This window comes from Daldinia caldariorum, assembly GCF_022478825.1.
Source record: "Daldinia caldariorum strain CBS 122874 unplaced genomic scaffold F4812scaffold_5, whole genome shotgun sequence".
Classification (NCBI taxonomy): domain Eukaryota; kingdom Fungi; phylum Ascomycota; class Sordariomycetes; order Xylariales; family Hypoxylaceae; genus Daldinia; species Daldinia caldariorum.
Window position 1 is genome coordinate 1,692,999 of NW_025953041.1, and position 21,843 is coordinate 1,714,841.

Below are 21,843 nucleotides of genomic sequence, written 5' to 3' on the forward strand. Positions count from 1 at the left end.
GTGCCGAAAAGAGAATATTATCGAAAAATAACGACAATTCAGCCATACCTACCTAAGGTACCTAAGGTAACCTCTAAGAAGAGAAATACCCAATTCCTACCGTATAAGCTCCTCGAAAACTTCCATGTCTTTAATAGCCACTAATTATTCATTTTATTAGTCTTTGTCACCATGTCAGACAGCTCGGTCTCCGCGCCGCCTAGTACGGTCTCTAGACCTGTGAGCGAGGCACTTTTGAACGAGAAGGTATGGCACTACTACTCTTAGCCTTAACCTACCGTCATCGCATAAGGGTCAGCTAATACGGGAACACCATAGTGGGACCGTTGCATTTCCAACATGCTCATCAAGTCGTCACTCGGCCTCGGATTCGGTATCGTCTTCTCAGTTCTCTTATTCCGACGAAGAGCGTGGCCCGCATTCGTGGGAGTGGGTTTCGGCGCCGGTAGGGCCTACGAGGAGTGCAACTGGAGCTTGAAACAGGCATCTCAAGAATTAAAGAGAAGGGCATGAAGGGAAGCTAGAGCGTAGCTTTAGAGGGGATCATCTCGACAAAAAGAAAAAACACATTCGCGAGCATTACTATCTATACCTGTACAACAGAAACAGCACCGATAGAGACGGCCTGACCATGCTGAGACGGGCGTAATTGGAACGAGTTATATTCACACAAAAAACTTACTTTGTTACGCAGTGATATAGCAGTGGGGTAAACATAAGTTTCTGGGACGCTCTGTACCTATATCAAACGCTTTAGGGGGGACGTATATAATGAATGATTAGAAACCCTGGAAGGCCGTAAGAGCTCTATTCTTCAACCAAGCCCCTGTCCTTCGCATCCAAAATTGCTTTTCGATATTACTAGCACTATCAACCCCATCACCATTCCTCGACGTCCACTGACCGCTGAAATAGGCGGAGGATCCTGCGGCGGGTTTTCCTACGTCGAACCTTTAGCTGCTCCTCTAGACAGACAGCACACCCGCTCCCCGGCATGTTGTGCGTAAAAAAGAACCACGTCTCTGAATTCCACTGTTTCCCACCACGCCAAGACCCGTCTCTTCATCTATTGCGGGTATGGGATATGTCGGTCTCCCAAGCTCGCATGCATCCCTTCTGATGCTAGCAGCAAGGTCTGTACCCTTACGCCAGGCCGATTTGATGAGTTCCTCCGCCGATATTTTCCTCAACTTAGATAAGAGCGAGCTATCTTTGATTGTGGGTCGTTCCTCCAATATACGACAGCACTCGAGATCCATCTTCCGAGTTGCCTTGCCTCTTCCCTCATGTAAAGACCTGATGCTCACCCGTATTCCTACCAAGAGAAGCCATCCCATAAGCAGGACCAGGAAACATATTCCCAGGGCTAGGCCACAAATCTCTCTAGAAGAGGCACGTTGTACACTCAAGGGGCGTGAGAAAGTAGCAGGCTGAGAAATAAGTGGCGATGCTAAGGTCTTAGGGGGCATTGTCTGCTTCAGGGCCTGCCTAGGACCATCGTCGTAGTTTGAGTAATACATCTTGGGTAAGGCTAGGGTCAACATAGCATTATGCTCCTTTTGATATTTCTGGCTACGACTGATTATTCTGTCGTAAAATGTGGTAGCGGTTGTGTTTCGTCGCTTGGCTCGGCGACAAAACGTGCTGCGAAGTTGCTTAGATTGTTTAGTTGGCATCACAAAATGCGACTGTCTTTGAAGGGGAATTTACTGTGGATGTGTTTTGTAATGAGGATATCAAGAGAATACCTGTAGCCGAGCAGAGGCTTCGTACAAAGAAGCGAACGGATAGACCTTAAATCTCTGCTCAATACAAAGCTGAGGTAATGTCCAAGATGAACTATGTCGGGAACAGCCAGTTCGTGGGGGGTTTGACGATATTTAAAACAACAGATGTTAATAAAATATTGTAAGAGGTTGGGCAAAAGTTAAAGCTACCTACCTACACATGGCCATTGATTATTATGGATATTCTTTACTTTAGCAGTTGCTCAGACAGACTCTTATATAAGCAGGGGCCTATGTGGAAGGTAGAAAGGAGAAGTAACAACGTTGAATGTAAAGCATTGATGTTAGTAGAAGTTTCGATCTGAGTCGCAACTTACAACACACTAGGTACCTACCTAGGTAGTTGTAAGACTTGAAATCGGACATTGTTATACTTTAGGTAATAGGTAATAATATTACCTATTACCTACCTCTTCAGTCTCTTAGCAAACTTATCCATCGGCCCTTCCTTAACTACCTCTGTGTCCTGATTTGCGTGCTTAAGCCCGTCCTTGCCACTTCCATCTTGATTGCTGCTGCTTCTGCCAAAACCTTCCGTCTCTGTCTCACCAGCTTCTTCAAATAGTTGTTTCCATGTTCCATCCTTAACTCTATCATCATTCCCATATATCCCAATGGAGTAAGCCCTTTTCATTGCAGCAATACACGTGCTTCTCCTCTGCCCGAAATCAAACATCGGAGCAGGGTACGTGCCATCTGTTCTCTCCCGAAGCCCGTCCCCTTTAATTGTCACACCAGCTTTGTCAAGTTGTGCTTTGGTAGCTTTCCATGGCTCATAGATAAACTTTTCATCCAAGTCCTTCAACTCAGGTACCCATTTTCTTATAAATTCACCTTTCTTATCCCACTTTTGTCCGAAAGCTACAGGGCTGTAGCACCGATAGTACTGGGAGTAGAATGCGGTACAGCTCATCCATTGCCAATTGCCGGCATTACTAGCTGGTTCGTGGTCGATCAACCACTCTTCAAAAACGTCGGCGCCACGTTCCCAGTGAACGTAACATCCACCCCTAGTGAGGAAACAAGCCACCATATGGCGTCCCAAATGATGGATCCAGCCTTCAATGCGTAGCTGGCGCATCAGAGCGTCAACAAACGGAAATCCAGTCACACCCATCTTCCAACGCAGAAACCATTCCTCTGCTTGTGGTGAGTCAACGTCGTATTTACCACTAATTGCGTTACTACCTGTCTCGGGTTCCCCTACTTTTGAAGGTAGGTGCCAAGGGATAAACCTGCAATATGCATTATTGACCGTTTGGGCTGTAATGCATATAGAGTTAGAAACCTGCGTGTATAGGACCGGAATCGGGGCTGGAACCAAGAACTATGAGATATCAAGTTCAACTCACCGAAAGGAGATCCAATTGCTGCCTGGGCCGCAAAGTACATATCTCGAAACAAAAGCTGCCCAGTTAGACTCTCAGGAGGGGTGGATGCCCCCTTTCCATATTTTTCGACTAGATCTTGCGCTCTCCAATAGAAAAGGCGTGGCGATAATGCACCGAAATGTAGCATCGGCGATAATAGGGTCGTCGATTGCGGCTCAAAAGCGGCTGGACTGGTCTTCGGTTTCTGGAAAGTAGCCGCATATTTCTCATTTGAGAAAATTTTCTCCAGTTGTTTTAGAGCATTTGTCTCGCCACCACGGTGCGGTGTAGTAGCTGCGGCCGGGAACCCAAGCTCCTCAAGAGTCGCAATAGCGAAGTCTCCTTTAGGCCCTGCAATGTGTGAGTAGGTATTTTCAATATTATCCCGGAGCGCAGTGTTAAGATCAGGTTCAATTTCTGGTTTTCTCTGCTTAAAATCTGTAGGCATATCTCCTGGATCTGGGAGATGATCTGGTGTGGGTATCGGCCTTGGTATCTCCCCAACTTTTTTACCGACAGCTTGGAGTTGGGTTATAGACATAGTTGGTTTTCCCCCGTGCTTAGCAACAATCTCATCGCTATCCCATAGCGTGCGCCCATACCGAGAAACCACTTGGACGCCTGCCTTTTCCGCTAATGCTACTATTATTTTATCTCTTTCCCGGGCATAGGCATCCGTATCCCTTTCGAATACCAGATGCGTTACATTCCACGCCTTAAACAATTTAGGAAATAGGGTTTGCGGAGCTTCGCGTAAAACGAAGAGTTTAGACTTGGGATTCAGGTTTCGAATGGACCTTGAAAGATCAGTCTGACAGTCGAGTCTGCTGAAATTAGCGGCCGATTTCATAATCCGGACATCTAAAACCAGACGCTCACAAGTACTGCCATCTGTTTATCCCCCCCTTGACCCTGTATACATAGTGAGGATCCCATGTGAATATAGGCCATAGGACACTGGGGTCTAAATCAAGAGCCGCCCCCAGAGCAGGGGAATCGTGAAGCCGAAGGTCTGTTCGAAACCAGTATATTACGCGTGACTCTCCCATTGTATGACTTTGGCTAATATGACCGGCTTAGAGCGCGACGGCAATGCCTATTCTTACATGTCGTTGTTGAAGGTAGAATTTGCTTTTCAGACTTGAGTCCATGATGTCAAGATATCAGCCACATAGCCGGGCTCTCTGGCATAGGCCGGTTTGTGGCTACGGAATAAAGGTCCCAAAAGCCGGTGTATGAGTACAGACAGCCGATATAATCAATTGTGTTTAACAGCACCCCTTCACATCATTCCATAGCACAGTGGATAGCTGTCAACATACATGTAATAAAGACACATGCAAGAAATAAGAGATATCGCCCTTTTTTGCATTTGACAACCTTCTAGTAGATACGTACCTAGGTACTGAAGTATAAATGTGCTTTTTAACGGACATGATCGAAGTTTCACGTATCGCTACGATATGCATTCCGTACCTTGGTGTAGCTTTGTCGCTATGGCGTATCCATCAGGAGGCCCTTATCCGGGAAATCCTTGGTCGCCGATTTGGCCTCAGAAAACTGCGACTTACTCCACGATATCGGCCCATGTCCTGCACTAACGCAGGAACCACTGAGCTATACCGTAGTAGGTGGGGCAAAGCAAGAAAGGTTGGAACTTGGAAGAGACAATATAAGACTGTATTTTTATGTATGTATGTAGGTATGTATGGGCCTAATGTGTGTAACTAGTCGGTTGTCTATCATAACTGTGTGGAGTATACATATCTGTGTCAGGTAGGTAAGGCGTATTTGTTTTGCTCACCGATTTTTTGTAAGACTCGGATGCAATGAATAGATAGTTCCTTGGAATGAACCATCTGGGTTGCTGTTGACAATAGCGTAGTGACATGCATATGTTCGATTCACATGCCAGCAATGCAATATTAGCGTACAAGACATAATAATTTATTTACCTAATTTAATTTTTTATAACTAGCAAGTAGTTTGAGATATAAGATAAAAGCGAAGGTATGCAATAGACCAGTGAATATGAATTACTGATTAGGTAGTTTATATCGGAGCTTTTCTTCCACATCTTTATGATGACTATGACGACTTTCAAGAACCTAAGTTGTAAGTTAGTTAACTACATGTTACAGATTACACAAATGGGAGAAAATAATGCCACACGTTTCTTTGCCCAAGTATTGTTAATTATATTTTAAGTTTATGAGTACAATTCCATCGCGAATGGTGGGGGAAGTGAAGCGAATGGGGTTATGACTGGTGTGCCATTTATAGCACCCATTAGGTATACACTCCTATGTACGATAGATGATTGTAGATTGGTATTTGACGTTTGCTTGTTGTGTATCTCATGCATCATCTCGCGGTGACACGGGAGATGCAGGTATGGGGAAGGAAATTTATATTTAGCCCTCACATCGACGATGTGGGGGAGGACGGGAAAGAGTGACAAAGTTACTAGTACTACGTATTAATGTATCAACTACTTGGGAATTTAAGGAATGCGCTTGGCCAGTATCAGGTAGCTAGTACTTATCTCGGTTATGCTGCCCCACCAAGTTGACAGCTGTAAAGTCTTGTCACTCCCATCTCAACGTCTGAACATTTAGAACCTCCCCCTTGTCCAGTACCCTACCTGCGTAGGTACCTAAGGTTAGGTACCTTGTTTCAGACCAACCCGAACTGGTCTGCAATCTGCAGGGCCTCCTTTCGCATTTTCGTTGTACATTCTACGAAGTTACCTAACGTAGTATTGTACATACATACCTGTATTCCTCTGATCAGCGATTCCCTGAGCCTAGTTGTCAGACTTTACTGATAACCAGGAATTTTTTTTTCTTCGAGGCATATGTAATACTCCCCCATCTCATCTCACCACATCCGTTCATTTATTCCACTTCAAAGGTTAATACCATCTATTCTTAGAATCCAACACGGCACACATTCGACACAATTGGTCCGAGATTTGCGCGAAGTTAAATCGCATGCCGATCTCTGAACTTGAGTGTCAACTTTTGAGGAAATAAAGTTAGATGGGCATTTTGGTTTTGGTTTATGGTTAAGGCGCTCCGACCAGCTTTCCCCCAACCCCTTGCGACAATCCACTACCAAGGCGCAGGACGTGGAAAAGAGGTTAATACCTAGAGGGAGAACAAGGCAGCAAGCAGCACGGAAGCACGGGGACAGGAATTATATTAAAAAAAGAAGGAAAAAAAAAGAGATAAGTTTGGGATATAAAGCATTATCGATTGCTGTTATGAACGGACGGACCCATATCAAAGTTCATTTAACATTGATCCGTGGGAATTGATTCCGCGGACTCTTGGAAAAATAACAGCCATGACCAGACCCCAGATGATTCGCGCAGGTGAGTTGGATCTACACTACATATGAACCTGCTAGCCTCTAAAGAAAGGGCCAAGGGGAGAAGGGGGAAATTTCTTGGAAAATTATTACAATGCAACACCCAACCGACCCCTTGTCTTCGAAATTATGATTTTTTTGTTCCTTGTACTTTGCTAATAATTTGCTTCTTTCCTATTTCTTATAGATACCATTGATCTCCAGAGTCAAAACACGTCTCCTACTAAGAGCCACAAATCCTTCTCGTCGAACGCGGCATCGAACGGGTCACTCGCGCCGCATCAAGCTGGGACTTTGCGCGAAGTTCAAGACGACAGGGCTGACGAGGAAGCTCGAAGTCCTAGAATCTCGTGGTCCGATGGTGACAATAGCAGCGATTTACAACAATACGCCGAACAGCTCGCCAACTCCTTGAATGGCAACAAGATGCAATCCGAAGATGCGCTCGCAATCGCGCAAAGTGGAGGCGCCACGGGGAATGGCTCCGATGATGGTGACATGGACGCCGACGCCGATGATGGCCTTGATGATGACATGATGGATAAGATTTCGAGCTCTCCTTCAATTGAAGATGGTGGGTACACTCTTCCGCCTCCTGCTTGGCCACGGCGCGTCGATTCGTTGCGTCCTCTGGCTCTGCACCCCGTTTCCCTCAATCCATTGCCCAGCAAGATGAGAACACCTTCACCGTGTCTCCAATTTGTTGAACAACTACCTATACAACCCCTAGACCAACAGGCAAGCAAGGCTCCTGTTTGTAAGTCAAATCATCATCATTCTTTTCCTGGTGAGTATGACGAATCGGCCAACCGCGCGGACCGTACCGAAGACCCGAACGACCTGTCGCTACACGAATCCGAGTCGACCATGTAGGAAATATACGCGACGGATCCGGTACACGAAACAGGACAGCTTATTGAGAAGGGAAACCTTGACGAATATGCCACCTCTGAGTCACGGTCAACGACCGTGCGCTTCTCTTCGGAACGCCAATGGGACACCGAAACCATCGAAACCGAGATGGATGAGGAAGAATTCACCATTTCGCCATACTCTCTACTTCCTTACAATGCCTCGGAAGAGGATGATGATGATTATGACGATGTTTCCTTTGCCACTAATCCTAGATTTCTTGACGTTGGCTGGGGTGGTAAAGACTTACAAGACTTAGAGGACATCGATTTCGAGTTCGTTTACGCTCTCCACACTTTCGTCGCTACGGTCGAGGGCCAGGCCAATGCTACCAAAGGCGACACCATGGTGCTACTCGACGATAGTAATAGTTACTGGTGGCTCGTGAGGGTTGTCAAGGATAGTAGCATAGGTATGGGCCACTGGGATATTCGAAGCCTCTCTTTAAACTCACACTTCAATTTTTAGGATACTTACCAGCCGAACATATTGAGACACCTACTGAAAGGCTAGCGCGTCTCAACAAGCACCGAAACATAGACGTATGTGATTATACTCAAATCAGGTTAAATATTTGATTCTAACCATGAATTAGCTATCGGCAACGATGCTTGGCGACCAAGCAGAGAAACCCAACAAGCCCGCTTTAAAGACGGCGATAAGGAGAAAAAAGAAAACCGTTACTTTCACAGCCCCAACTTATGTTGACTATTCAGACCCCGAATTTTCCAGTGAAGAAGAGGATGGGGACAGCGAGGAAGAACAAGGTTCAAAACAGTCTCAGCAGAAGCAAGAGTCGAAAGCATCATCTACTGATGATGCCTCGGACGATGAATCGGCCAAGGTGGAACCGCTCAAGCCCAGGAGTCAGCAGAGACAGGTCAAATCGGACTCGGCCAAGGCTGAGGACAAAGATAACCTGCTATCGGTTGCCCAGAATGATGTTCGCAGGGACAGTAACGAAATTTTCGATCCCAAGACCGAGCGGGTTACAAGAAACGGCACTGTTAGGAACACAGATTCTTTCTTCAAGGACGAGACGATAGAAACTAAGAAGATCACGTTGACTCCTGGCCTGCTACGGGACGATAACGAACCGCGCGACTCGAAAGAGTCACTACGGCAACGAGTCAGCCTGGAAAAAGAGCTCACTCCTGATAGAAACAAGGATGACAAGAAAAAGAAGGAGAAGGAGAAGAAGCCAAGCGCAATCCGGAGTTTCTTCTCGCGGAAAGAGAAGAAAAAGTCTATTGATGATGACTCCGATTCGTTTGGCAAGCGGTCCCTGGACGCTAGCGGTGATATGACGGAGAGGGATGGGGAGGAAGCCCACGGAGCCGATGCGGATCTGTCACCTGAAAAGGCCAACGGACCTCAACGGAACACGAGTAAACTCCACAAACAACAGCCTAGGACTGATACTTCACCCACAAGCAAACCCGCTATCGCGCCGTTGCAGACAGGCTCAGAGCGAGGCCCTATGCTAGCATCGGAAGCTAGGAGTAACAACGTAGCAAACGTACCGCCTGCGACATTGAGGATGGTGGAGGCTGATCGGCTTGAAAGCCCAGACCGATCATCTCAAAAGAATGAGAAGGGTAGCTCGAAGCCAGTCGTCACAAAGGAGCCGGAGAGTATACCACAGAAGGTTACCAAAGCTAAGTCGCGACTTGAACTTGATGACTTTAACCCGTCGGAGGAAGACGAGTCTACACCACAGCCAACTAGGACACCCCCGGAACCTGCACGGCAGTCACCCGAAGTCAAACAAGAACGACCAACTTTGCCTGGGGCATATCCGGACAGCTACGTCGGTTCCCAAACATCCGCATCCAAAGTCAGCGATCAAACAGCAGGGCCTGAGGCTGAGCACCCTATCGTCGAAGAGCGACTTTCGGAGTCTCCTGTTCAGGTCTCACCTACCAACCCACCTGCTCTTATGATCGATACTTCTAGTCAGGAGGACCAATCTTCTCCTGTGTCATCGCCATCACCAGAGCCGGTGGATGTGGAGGACAGGACTCACGGAAAGCAAGACTCGGTGGCGACTTCGACATCGGCAACGACTACGTCGACTTGGAACGACGCTAACCTACGAGCATTCTTCGACTCGGGTTCTGATATCAGGGATCTATTGGTCATCGTCTACGATAAGAATGACGTGGCACCCGCCGGCCCTGACCATCCTGTTGTGGGGTCTCTGTTCCGCGAGCAAAACGCAAGATTAGCCGAAATTACAACAGTAGGTTTTCGTATTTGTTTTATAATATAGTGTTGACTATGACTATGGGCTAACGACTATGTAGCAATTGGATAACATGCTCGGGGACTGGTTAGCCCGCAAGCAACGCCTTCGAGGTACGGTATAGGCCGATATTATTTTCTTCCTTTCTTTTAGTATTCGCATGAGGCTGGCGTTTTCCTTATCGCGTTACTACGCTGTTTCTTGTATAGGCTACAAATTGTGTTCTTTTCAGCTTCAGTCTTCCCTTCTGGCCGACCCCTTTTTGTTTACTTTAGTTTTGTTGCCCTTCCTTTATGGCCCCCCAACTTTGACAACAACATACTCGGTGTAGGGCGCTCGGAGTAAAGGAGATTATTTGTGTAATTCTTGATTTTGTGTCTTGTGTACACCTCATGCCAGGTGCGGGCGGTCCAGGGGCGAAGAATGGGAGACGCGAGAGTTCTACATACCATACCCTCATCTTCATCATCACGGAATACCATACCATACCATACCATCCATACCTTACCTATACCAACACCTATCTGGAAATCTTTCTTGGTTTCTTTTTTTTCTTTTTCTTTTTCCTTGATTAGGCACATACCCATATCCCTCTCTTTTGTTACGTCTGGGTCTGTTCCAACAATATTCAACAACACATGTCTGTCCATCATCGTCTACGAAGTCTACTGCCGAGCCGAGCTGACGACGTCGCGGTATGTTTGCGTTTTTTGCCATTTTCATGTTGAAGTTTTTCTTTTTCCCTCCCCTGGTGACGCGATGGGGATGGAAAGACAGAAAATTGTGGCGGTGGTGGTTGCATACAAAGTTTCATTATTCCCGTTACGCGGACAGGGGGGGAAAGGGAGCCCGGTGTTCTTTTTTTTATTTATCATTTTTCCTCCTGCCCGCCGATCCGGGGGGCCTGTATAACCTCTAGCTAGAACCATGAAACTACCTACTAGTCTCTCTTCGTATATAGCAACCCGCGCTGCTGTATATATTTTGCTGCTATACGCTCTGCCCTACGGAAGGACGTCGCTTGGGCTTATTTCTCTCTTCCCTTTTTTAGTCTTCTGAGAAAGAAAACGGAAAAGGAGAGCGCGGCCTTTTGGTTCGGGGCATCTACAAGGCGACTACTTAATTGTTATTTCTCTACACGAGCATGGTGATGTGAATACGATATGAGATTTCTTGCTACTTGGCTGTCTTTTTTCTGCGGGGTGGATTTTAAAGTGTGAAAATGTGATTACTTGATGATGTTTACTCTAGATGTGCAAGGTTTAATTCTGTCGTGGTTAGTGCCGTTACTCAGTGTATATTATACGGTGATGACACATCCAAAAGACAACGAACTTGGGAAGTTGTCCCAAAAAAGGGTGACAATTTACAAGAGACATGAAAACGTCAAGACCATATCTGAGATTCCGCGGTCGAATTTGTATTTATCACTCCAAGTATAGCAAGTCTAATCGCTAACGGTAATACCTTAACAGGACTTTGAACGATCGACACCATTCCAATCCATTCCAGTCCAACAGACGAGCTTTTTAAGCTCGAATAGCCCAATTACAACAAATTCAAGAATTCATATAAAAAAAAAATTCCCTCTCCGGCTTAATTAATTAATTAAGCCTTGCCGAGGATGTTCTTCTCGTACACGGAGGTGACTTTGCCCGTGTTATCGTTCAGGATCTAGGGACCGCCACATTCGTTAGTTTAGGTATTTATCTATCCTCTTTTGACGCACAACAGGTACCTAGGTAGGTTAGGTAGGTAAGGTAACTACGTAACGTACCTCGTAGCGCGGCTCGTCAGGGCTAGCCTGCACGTTGCGGTCGGCCTGGACGCCGGGCTCGGTGATGACGTCGAGGATCTTGCCCGTGCTCTCGGAGGTGTTGGAGTCGGGCCCGCCGACGGGCTTGTAGCGCACGGTCTGGCCGGGCTTGTACTGCGGCATGGTGATGATGATGGCGATGTCTTGTAGGTGCTGGTAGAGAAGATGCGGCGACGAATAGCTGTTATATCGTTTGCTGTTGTTGTAGTTGTTGATGCTGAGGAAACAGAGAAAGTAAGTGACGAGGAGCACGACGAATTCGACCTCCTTATATCCTTCGCCGAACCTCCTCCTCCTCCTCCAGCAAGGAACACAAGACAGACAAAACAGTCAAGAGCGGGACAAGATCGTCAGGAAGGGGCTATCGTCATGAAGTCATAGACGCAAGCACCCGACGCAATGCTGTGTGATGAAGTCCGATTTCGTAATTCTGATATCAAGACTTTAATCGGACCGGACGTGCTTCTTTCTCTTCTGCTGCCCTTGCGAAACGAAGATCGCTGGCTGGCTGGCTTGCAGGAAGAGATGTTGCCGCCTGACGGTTCCAGAGGCGTCCCAGTTGGGGTACAGTTATCTAGCTGCCTTTGTGAATGTCGTCGTCATGATATGGCTATGGCCGGGAACGACGACCAGCCACGCGGAGCCAAAAGCACCAACGCCGTAGGCAAGGGGTAAAGTACAAGTACAAGTACCTAATAAGAATCCCGTTATACATAACTCATCACAACCATAGTCTATACTAGATACGAATAGACGTGCAAGATGAAGCGAGCTCGAAACGCACGAGCTGACGAGACCACCCACGCCGCCACGTCGTAACAATTACACACCGCGTCACGAATTTCCTTCGACTGTAGGGCTGAGAAAGGGGGTAAGGCTTGTAGGATGGAGGGCACGGACCGCCAGCGTTCTTGGGGATAGACAATAGAACGATAGATGTCGTCAGTACGATGTCACCACCTTCATCAGTAATCAATCATTCTTCGGTAAGTCTGAAACATAACTACACAGTACCTATGTTTCTACGTAGAAAAAGCAACAAAAAAGGCCCGTCAGCTTGTCACGTCAGTTTAGTTTGATAATGATAATACTTGAGCCTCATTAGAACGAGATACACTATACACTACCGTCTTCCCCTTGCATTAGCCATCCGAGTCAATATCTAAGGTAGGTACCTACCTGGTAGTACTAATAGCTACCTCAATTTCCTCACTGTTAGACTGGATTCGTGGAGTACCTGTGTATAAACTTTATTGATCGGCCAGTGAAGAAATAATAATTGTGGTCAATCAAAGTCAGCTCTTTGTGACCAAAAGGGGGTTTAGATAGAATGTTCGGCGGCAAAAGCCGTGGGTATTATCAATCAACGTCATCTAGCTACTGCGAATATCATCTAACTTGGGAATTATTCCACAATGATAAGCTAAGTCATCATCCGCATTCTGATGCATTACGATGCTTAAAGAACTAAATATCTTTCCGCGATCCCCTTAATGGCCTCCACATCTCCACCTGCCCAGTAAATCTGCTGAAGATTAAACGCTGCCTCCTGCGTCAGGTCATCGCGGCCCATGATGCCGTTTCCAGAGTCGTCCGGCACGTCCTGGAGTACGCGCTGGTAGTACTCCACGGCGAGATGCGGGATGCCAATAGCATGATAGCTACGCGCCATGTTGTAGTGGGCTTCCTGTCTGTGCGCCGCGCTTGGCGAGGCTAACTTGAGGTCATAGTATTGATGCAAAAAGAGGAAACCCTGGGTCAGGAGGAATTGTCGGTTCTCAGCCTGTCTTTTCAATGCGTAGTGGACGTAACAATGGCCTACGCTGAGGATGACCAAGCTGTTGGTTGGGTCAAGGGTATATGCTCTCATAAAGTAATCTATAATAGCATTAGTATATATATAGCGGTATACAAATCATGGGGGGGGGTTAAGGCCGTCTTTCTACTTACTTAGCGCGTAGGTGAAGCTGTTCGATATGAATAGAATATGCCCGTAAACCATAAGCAACGTGATGTCCAACTCCTTGCTTGGGTATGATCTGCCGCTAGGTGCACCGTCTTCGTCCTCACTGTCTTTAGCTCCTGCCGCGGTAATAGCGCGGTCCATAAGCTTGATCTGGCGGAGCATATACTTTTGGACGGGACCTGAAGCATACCATGATGCTGGGGATGGACATAACCTCGACAAGGCAGAGAACATTCGGAAGGGGTCTGTGTCGTATTGGTATTCTCTCATGAGCCAACGAGCTGTGGCAACGCACGTCTCCTCGTCTCTACTACGTAATGCGCATGCTATATTTTATTAGTCAACAGTCAAGAGTCATTTCACCATGGCTTGAGAGTAGCATCTTACCAGCCCACGTTATGTGTATCAAGAACGTGTCCTCTTTAGACTTGGAAAATATCGTAGTATCACGGGCAGATTCGCATACTTTATAAGCTTCTTGAAATCTCCCGACTTGAGCTAGACCTATGGCATATTCGAGGAACAGATCAAGCCACTCGGCGAACGGAACTCCTCGATAGCTCACGGCTACTTTAACCTGTTTTTCGGCACCGGAGTCGTCTGGACCCAGGTCTATATCATTGGGTTAGCCTAGGGTTATCAGTACTCGGTCGATACAACTTACTGTTGGATAGACGTTCCGCCATGGCTAGAAGGTTTGGATTTCCCTTTCGGGCCTCGATCTTCTCGCGGGCCTGATTTATGCCAAGATGCGCCAGGTATTTGTCCCAGCTATAAAAGTCTTTGTAGGATCTAAAGTCGTCGATGAGAACTCGAGCTGCCGATAAGAAAGCGTTGGAAGGACCATTGGCATCGGCTTCAGACGAGACTCGCGATTCACGCACAACCTTCCAGGCTTCGGATAGTTCCTCTGCCCTTCTCTTCTCTTCCTGTTGCATTTCGTCGGTGCGACCAAACAACTTACGGCGTCTCCTTGATGGGTCTGGCGGTGCTCTAGGTTTGCGTTCCCTTGGTTTCGGTTTTAGCTTCGGCTTCTCGCCCTTTGGCCTGAGTGGACGCAGGGTTCGTATTGGCTTTGCGCCCATCTCTTCGCCAGTAACACGCCCCAAGGCAGTTTGAAGCAACGAAGTATCATCGTCCGACATGCGGCCTTCGTCGTTATCCTCTCCTAAATCTTCATCGTCTGCACGAGCTTGTTCCCGAGCTTGATCGTGAGCCTCCTGCAGTTTGATAGCTTCGTTGACAAGGATGTAAGCTTCTCTTTCTTCTCTTGCAGCTTCGTACATCTTCGCCAATTCGTAGCGTGCATCAATGCAAGCCTCACTATTAGCTTCGTCCTGGTCAATGGCGGTCGTAAAGCATTCCTCGGCCTGTCTTTTATCTCCCGCGTCCAAATAACACTGACCTGCCCGGATAAGAGACTCCGTATCGAGAAGGTCAGGTTCTCGGAGCGGCTCGTAAAAGCGTAAGGCCATGGGAAGATGACCGACTTCGTATAATGCTGAACCTGCATCGATCATAAGATGTGAATACTCCAAGAGCAGTTCAGGCGTGTTGAATATATCCGGATCAATAAAAGCTAGGTGACGCTGGTTTCTGTTAGTTTTTGTTTCTATAACAACGTAAGGAAATATCGTCTTACCATAGCTTCATCCTCTTGGTGAAGTTTGAGACGATACACAGCGAGTTTTCCTCTCAGTTCCAAGGGAAGACCCTTGCCGTAGGATGAAGCAGGGTGCTTTCCATCCTGATACTGTCCTACTTCTAATCGCCGCATGCTGTCTTCATCCCATTCGCGGTCATCCCCTTGGTTATCCCAGAAGGTCTCGTCTGACCGAGTCAAGAGCCATCTTGATAGGGATCTCAGCTCATGAATAGCCTCCTGAAACTGTTCAATATATGCGAGAAGTTCGACAAATATTTTGATGTCTTGCCAGTCGAAAGGAAATTGAATATCGAACCCATTCTCTCGAAAGTGGGCGATGCAACGTTGATATGCCTCTATGGCCTTCTTAGGGCCATCTGCAAAACGTGGTTTACCGGTGTCCACGAGCAGAACGCATATTTCAGCGTAGCTACGGATGGCGTATATATCGAAAGGGCACTGCTCAATCAAGGCGGCATAGTCCTTGACTGCTGATTTAAGATGGCCCATTTCAAATCGTACTGCGGCTCTCCCATGACGTGCTCCGCTATGCTTACTGTCGATTCTCAGGGCCCTCGAGTAGAGCTTGTCAGCGTTGTCGAGGTAATCATCTGCTTGTTCGGGAAACTCTTCTCGAAGGGCGATGGCCAATTCTGCACACTGAAGCCACTCCTCAATAATCTTTGGTTGCAAATGTGCGGCGAACAGCCGTGCATGGAAGTGCCCCTCTCTATCGCCTTTCTCCTGGCGTAATGAAGCAAGGAGAACCCAAGCCCTGTAGGTCTCGGCATTGATACGAATAGCATCGTTTACAAAGTCGATGGCTTCATCGATACGCCCATCCATGTACGCATTTGAGGCCATATTGAGACGATATTTAATATCACCTGTTGGCTCGGCAGCCTTCCGAGGGCCTCTCTTTTTAGCACTTTTACCGACCCGGGGACGGTCTGGCTTGATATCAGCACGAAGGTATTTTCTTATGAGCCCCCGCATGGGAGGAAGCTTTGGCATTGGGTTTTCCGCATTGAGTTCATTCTGTCGTTCCAGAAGTGCGTCAGTAGCAGAATCCATCAGATCTGCTTCGTCTTGCACAGCCAATGCTTGGGTCGTTATGTTGACTGGTGGGTTGCGTGACCCGCCTGCTGAGCTTTGTGGTTGAGGGATTGGAACATCTCTTGGTGCATTGCTCGAAGGAAAACCCCAGCCTTGAGGATTAGTCATACTTGGATGAGCATGTACATGTTGATGCATCATTGAAGGCATTTCCGCCACTGGATGAGGCCGAATTTCCCGGGGTGGATAAGGTTGTATTGCTGGATAGCTTGACCTGGGCATAGTGACATTGCTGTTGCTGAAATGTGGCTGCAACGTTCCCGCGCCTGGGTTCTGTGAGGGATAAAAGGCATTGTACATGTAACCTGGACCTGTACTGAATGCTCCATACTGGACTGCGTTAGGAGGGATTTGAGGAGAATTTGTTGAATATTGTATTTGTGAAGGCGGCGGGATGGTGCTCCCGGGTTCGGAATTTGTGGCATCTGGCTTGTCTGACTTCTGAGTAAAGTGCGCCTGAAGGGCATCAAATGTAGATGAAAATGGATGGCTCATGGTGAGATGAAAAGGTGCAGCGGGTATTATTATTGAAAACGTGAAAACGTGAAAAGGCGAAAAGGAGAAAGCGAATGGCTTCTTTAGTTTTACCTGAACGATGTTAATGAGAAGTTCCTAGGCTCATAGGTACTTGGTATCAGATAAATCATAAGCTGATGACCCCCGGCGTTTTTTTTTATTTTTAGAGCTGGCTAACTCCAATCACTTGAAATGAACAGTGTATGCCTGACAGTAACCATTCCGTATGATCTATGAGGAAGGTTGCGAACCGCGTCGGAAAGATGAGTTGCGGGTCGTTGCGTGTAAGTGAAGATTTGAAGTTTAAAATAAAAGTACTTAGTACCTCCAAACTCTACTGTAAGTGGCGAGTTCTACCTAGGTAGATACCCTTTGATAAAAAGAATAGGCCATCTAGATGCATATATTAATTCGATTAACCAATATCTGTCTTATGTAATTATGAAACTAACAGAACCTTTACTTTACCTAGGTAATCGATCAATCCATAATAACAAAGGGGTATGCGGGCAAGAAGACAACATGATCTCAGTCACCAAGATCCATTTCTGATAGCTTCAAAGGCGTATTGGTTTGTTTATTACGATGCTTCCAGCCGGAAAACCCTTAATTCATTTCGGATAAAGATGTTCACTTCTCAATAGTAATAATAATAATCTGTGTACACGTATACCTTACAGCATCACCCTCATCTACTTGCAAGGATCGCTTTATAGCTTTCGTCATGGCCTTCAAATCTCAACCTAGGCTTGTTGTCCAAAACTTTATCCGATGCGAAAAGCAAAATATTTTCCTGACCATTCATATAAACTCTATTCTCATCACCTCGCTTAAGCAATCGTCTCAGTTCACAGCTAGGAGGCCGGAAAGATATCGAATATTCTCAGTATAGTTCATGCAGGTGTTAAATTTTTTTTAAAAAAAAAGATGTGGGGGTTCTTTAGTTTCCTAGAAAGCCGCAAGATTCCAGTGGTAGTGGGCGAATATCACCATTATTAGATTGCAGTGGCTAGCCCAGCTTGCCCTCTGCCTTGGCATCTGTGTATGTGTTAGCAATTCTGAAAAATTGGTTGGGGGATGGATTTGTATTTACCCTTGACTTGGTCAAAGACCTTCAGCATCTTCCTACGAGCTCCAAGGGCATTGACACCACGTTCTTCCAGAGCTTTGTCATCAAGCTCAATCAGCTCCGTCCATTTCAATTCCTTCAAATTCTCGGTGTACTTGTGCAGTCTCAGACTTCTCAACCAAGCTGGTATATCTTGCAGAAGGGTCGGGTCGGTAGGGTCCTCTGGGGGCTTCGAAGTGCCACGGCGACCACGCGGCGATCGGCCGCGAGCCAAATCAGAATGGTCAGACAGGTAGCCCTCAGGAACACCGACACCAAGCTGACCCATACTGATAGCACTGAGTCCATTGTTCAACAGGGGGTTTTGCGCGCTGTCATACGCACTCAGGAACCCGTTATTCTGCGGAGAAGCGAAAGGGACTTGTCCGAAACCTTGCATCGCTATGCCGGGTGAGTTTGGACGAGACCTATGAGCTGCGAATCCACCCATGATTTGCTGGTTTTGAATGGCGAGCATCTGGTCTCGATTTAGAACCTGACCGTGCTCGTTAACCATGATGATATTCGCTCCAGGAATATTTGATGCCTGAGGTCCGGATTGGATCGAGTTTTGGCCCTGGCCCGGGGCGTCGTTAGAACGAGCTCTTCGGTACTTGCGTACATCATCGAGGGCAAAACGATTGTTGACCGTAGATAATGCTGCGAGCTTCATTGCCGTTGCATTGGCCACCATGTCTGCCTGGTTGGCGGAATTACCCGTGTTAAACGTCGGAACCATAGGAGTATTCACCATAGAAGCCCAGTTTCCACTTCCAGCCGTGTAGGGTGAGAACATTGGCAAGTCGGTTGCTGACTTGTCTGGGGCGGTAAGCGTGGTGCTTTGAATATTACCGCCGCCTAGTTGGGGTCGAGGCGATCTCAGACCTGCAGAAGGTGGGGGCTGAACAAACTGACCCATGGGGGTCTGGCCTGATGATGACTTTGGCCGCGAACCTCCTTGGTCATGGCTGCTGACCCAAGGCGATGCAGGATTCTGGGCGTTAGGATCAAGACCTTCAGAAGGCGCAGAGATGGTGGGCGCACCCAAGGGGCTTCGGATATCTACAGCCGTGCTATTACGGTTCGAAGGGGGCTGATTCCCGGTCTGTTGAGTAAACTTGGCCTTCTCAGTAGCAATGGCTGCCGCAGCATCAGGGAACATAGCATTGATGGTTGACGGGTCAAGTCCAGAGTGCCTCTTGGTCGATGCTTGGGGTTGCGAAAGGGAATTTCGAGCTGACCCAACGTTCAATTTGCTCATAGCATCGGTAAGGCGATTCGACATGGGATCTACGAATTGAGAAGTGGTTAGCACGGGATCGCGGTAAATAGGGCAATAGATATCGTATAAACATACCTTTGTCAAAATTGGCCGGAGATAGGACACCAGACATGGGGTGGTTTTTCCCCATTTGCTGAAGGACCTGGATAAAAAAACGAATTTGGACTTGGGTAGTCTGCTGAAGCAAGGCATACAAAGCAGCAGTACGCTCGGCCTCGGATAGGACCCGAAACCACTGTTCAATGGCACTGAGTTCATCCTTGAAGTCCTGATCCAGAGTGGCAGCAGCCATTTCTTCCAAAGTTGTCTCATATTGATCAATGTCAGCAATCCACTGCTGTGTTACTTTGTCCTGCGGATCCGCATCAGCGGCCCCCTGACCCTGGCCCTGTTGGCCATAGAAATCTGAAGAGGGACGGATACGGCCTGAGGTCGCGGTACCAGTAAGAGCGGCCATATCGGCGGATGCACGGAGGTGATGATTGTTAGTAGCGCCTGTTCGTGAGGATGGTGGACGAAGCGTCGAAGCAGTCGAGGCATCCGGCGTGCTGTTTCGGTTCATTTTGGTAATACTGTCGAGTTTGCAGATTCCAAAGGGGAGGGGTTCCCGAGTTATAGCAAATTTTCAAAAACTTGCAAGAGATCGTCGGTAGCTAAATTATGCAGCGAAAAGCTAATGTCTGTGTTTTGCGAGGTAAGCCGAGTAAAAATGCTTAGGTCTTTGCGCAATAGCAATGGAGCAATGGAGCAATGGTGGTGAAGTTATCCTGAGATGATATAATCTTGGGGAATTGCAGTTATAGTTGCTATAATAAAAGGCCAAAGTGATGGTAGTGATGTCGATTATATTGTTAAATAGCCTGGCGAGGATTGGTGACCAACTTGTGACACTTTTCAGGGCAAGAGACCGACAGGAACTGAAAGTCGGCAAATCAACTCAACATGAAGCGTAGCGTAATGGCTTTCCGTATGCGTCGTTCGTGATATAATTGACTTGCGAGGCTCGACCTCAACTCTCTAGCAGAGAACGACGGTAGAATACCTTTTTTTTTTCTCTAGAACTCCTGCAGTAGCCTGCTGACCTCAAAGGAGTCTTTGAAAGGAGGCAGTTGGGAACGAAGTGATTATTGGTAATGCAGAATATTAGATAGAGGGACTGCGAGGAGTATATGTTAGTAAGAAATGCATCGTTGGTTGAAGATCAACGCTGCCGCCTCGCTAGGAGAAGCGGTATGGCCAAAGGCTAATCCAATCCGAAGTCAAGAAGTCCGAATAGAGAGATGTAAGATGTAGAATAGGGCCGTATGACAGATGGCATTTCTGACGACCTGGGGTATGAGGCATAAGGCATAAGGCATGAGGTACCCGAAGACCAGTCTGACTTGTATTGACATGTCGGTGATAGATGTAAAAATCTCCAATTCTCCATAATCGTAAGGTGTCCCCATAAACGTGTATCCAAGGATTTAATTATTCCAGAATTGAATGCGACAAGGTCACGAGATGCAGGAGATGCAGATAAAGAAAAAGCAAGCAGGACTTACCAAGCAATAACACTGAGATCGACTTCTACTCCAGGGCCAAAAGAAAGAAAGGAACCAGCGGCAGGGTTACCCTCGAGCTGCTGAGGAAGAGGATGTGAAGGATAGGAGAAGGGGAGAAAAAAAGAAGCTGTAGAGAGAATTGATCGGAGACTGGAGGACTTAGAGCGAAAGGACTGGCCAGACTCGGGCACAAAGCCTGGACTCTTTTCGGAAAGACCCTTGGCACAAAGGCTGCTGCACCGCTACAAAGGCAGAAAGGCTGCACCGCTACAGAGGCTGCAGACCAAAATTTGGGTTAAGGGGATCCTACGCTTGCTACGGATCGAGGCACACACAAGCTTTCAGCGCTCTCCAACAGAAGACCGACCCGCCCTGTAATCCGTAATCCGTAACCCGTAACCCTTTTTTTTAATGGATACCTCTACTTAGGTACAGCCCGCTACGGCTCCATGTATTGTACTCCCAACCTATAGCATAGCGCATTGACATTTTAGTGCAATAAGGTACATCGAGCATAAGTGTGCATTTACGGACATACCGGGCACAGCTTACATAGTACATGGCAGCATGGTAAGGTAACGTCCCTCAGGTAGGTACCTTAGTTTTGGTAAGGCGTTCTTAACCTTATTAGTTGGATGCGGCACGCGCAGACTGAGCCTTGAGGGTAGGAAGGAAGCATCAATTTGCATGCGTTATTTGGACGGCTCAGCGCTAATACAATCTAATTGTGCTACAGTAGCACAGTACATCGTGAGACCGTGCAACATTAGTGCCTAGGACTGCCAATTGCACCAATTGCACCACCTGAAATAACGGCACTTATTGCTTGAAATCTTTTTTTTTTTCTTTGGGGGCAATCTACAGGCGTACGGGTTACAAGCCCCTGGAATTATGCCCCATTAGGGGCATGGTGGTAGTGGTAGATGCAAGTATTGTATTGTACGTACTTCCTAGTCCTCAGCTTTTAGGGCCACCGGAGTCGTTGCCTCGTACCTAGGTCTAGGTACGTACGGATGTCCTATTAGTGCGCCTAGGACAACTCGAAACGCCTAACTGTCGGCTACTACGTAGGGCGTGGAATCATCCACACACACCCTTCCATGTTCCATCCGTCGAAGAACTGGCAAACCGAACCGTGAATACATCATTGTAACGGCCTCGAAC

The 21,843-nt window shown here is 47.2% G+C and overlaps 6 protein-coding genes across 6 annotated transcripts; 2 read left to right on the plus strand and 4 right to left on the minus strand.

The window, feature by feature from the left end:
- Nucleotides 1-78: 78 nt before the first annotated feature.
- On the plus strand, nt 79-822 carry F4812DRAFT_423774 (uncharacterized protein). The gene is made up of 2 exons (XM_047933778.1): nt 79-246; nt 319-822. Exons 1-2 carry the CDS (start codon nt 172-174, stop codon nt 511-513), a joined length of 270 nt encoding a protein of 89 aa, XP_047791901.1. The 5' UTR covers nt 79-171; the 3' UTR covers nt 514-822.
- A 31-nt stretch (nt 823-853) lies between these two features.
- F4812DRAFT_336365 (uncharacterized protein) lies at nt 854-2,264 on the minus strand. Its single transcript, XM_047931601.1, has one exon. The coding sequence runs from the start codon at nt 1,674-1,676 to the stop codon at nt 966-968; it is 711 nt and encodes a 236-aa protein (XP_047791902.1). The 5' UTR covers nt 1,677-2,264; the 3' UTR covers nt 854-965.
- F4812DRAFT_336356 (Cryptochrome/photolyase FAD-binding domain-containing protein) lies at nt 1,935-4,389 on the minus strand. Its single transcript, XM_047931600.1, has 3 exons — nt 4,037-4,389; nt 3,140-3,981; nt 1,935-3,050 (listed from the first exon to the last, which is right to left on the minus strand). The coding sequence occupies exons 1-3, from the start codon at nt 4,204-4,206 to the stop codon at nt 2,194-2,196; spliced, it is 1,869 nt and encodes a 622-aa protein (XP_047791903.1). The 5' UTR covers nt 4,207-4,389; the 3' UTR covers nt 1,935-2,193.
- A 3,160-nt stretch (nt 4,390-7,549) lies between these two features.
- Nucleotides 7,550-9,810, plus strand: F4812DRAFT_450657 (uncharacterized protein; the record flags this gene model as incomplete). Its single annotated transcript, XM_047936114.1, has 4 exons — nt 7,550-7,853; nt 7,910-7,983; nt 8,037-9,683; nt 9,748-9,810. The coding sequence occupies 4 exons, from the start codon at nt 7,550-7,552 to the stop codon at nt 9,808-9,810; spliced, it is 2,088 nt and encodes a 695-aa protein (XP_047791904.1).
- A 2,805-nt stretch (nt 9,811-12,615) lies between these two features.
- On the minus strand, nt 12,616-17,027 carry F4812DRAFT_423778 (TPR-like protein). The gene is made up of 5 exons (XM_047933779.1): nt 15,111-17,027; nt 14,133-15,057; nt 13,856-14,080; nt 13,453-13,794; nt 12,616-13,380 (listed from the first exon to the last, which is right to left on the minus strand). The coding sequence occupies exons 1-5, from the start codon at nt 16,722-16,724 to the stop codon at nt 12,962-12,964; spliced, it is 3,525 nt and encodes a 1,174-aa protein (XP_047791905.1). The 5' UTR covers nt 16,725-17,027; the 3' UTR covers nt 12,616-12,961.
- Nucleotides 17,028-17,695: 668 nt separating this feature from the next.
- F4812DRAFT_336439 (protein VTS1) lies at nt 17,696-20,006 on the minus strand. Its single transcript, XM_047931602.1, has 3 exons — nt 19,211-20,006; nt 17,839-19,143; nt 17,696-17,783 (listed from the first exon to the last, which is right to left on the minus strand). The coding sequence occupies exons 1-3, from the start codon at nt 19,695-19,697 to the stop codon at nt 17,755-17,757; spliced, it is 1,821 nt and encodes a 606-aa protein (XP_047791906.1). The 5' UTR covers nt 19,698-20,006; the 3' UTR covers nt 17,696-17,754.
- Between the last annotated feature and the right edge of the window lie 1,837 nt (nt 20,007-21,843).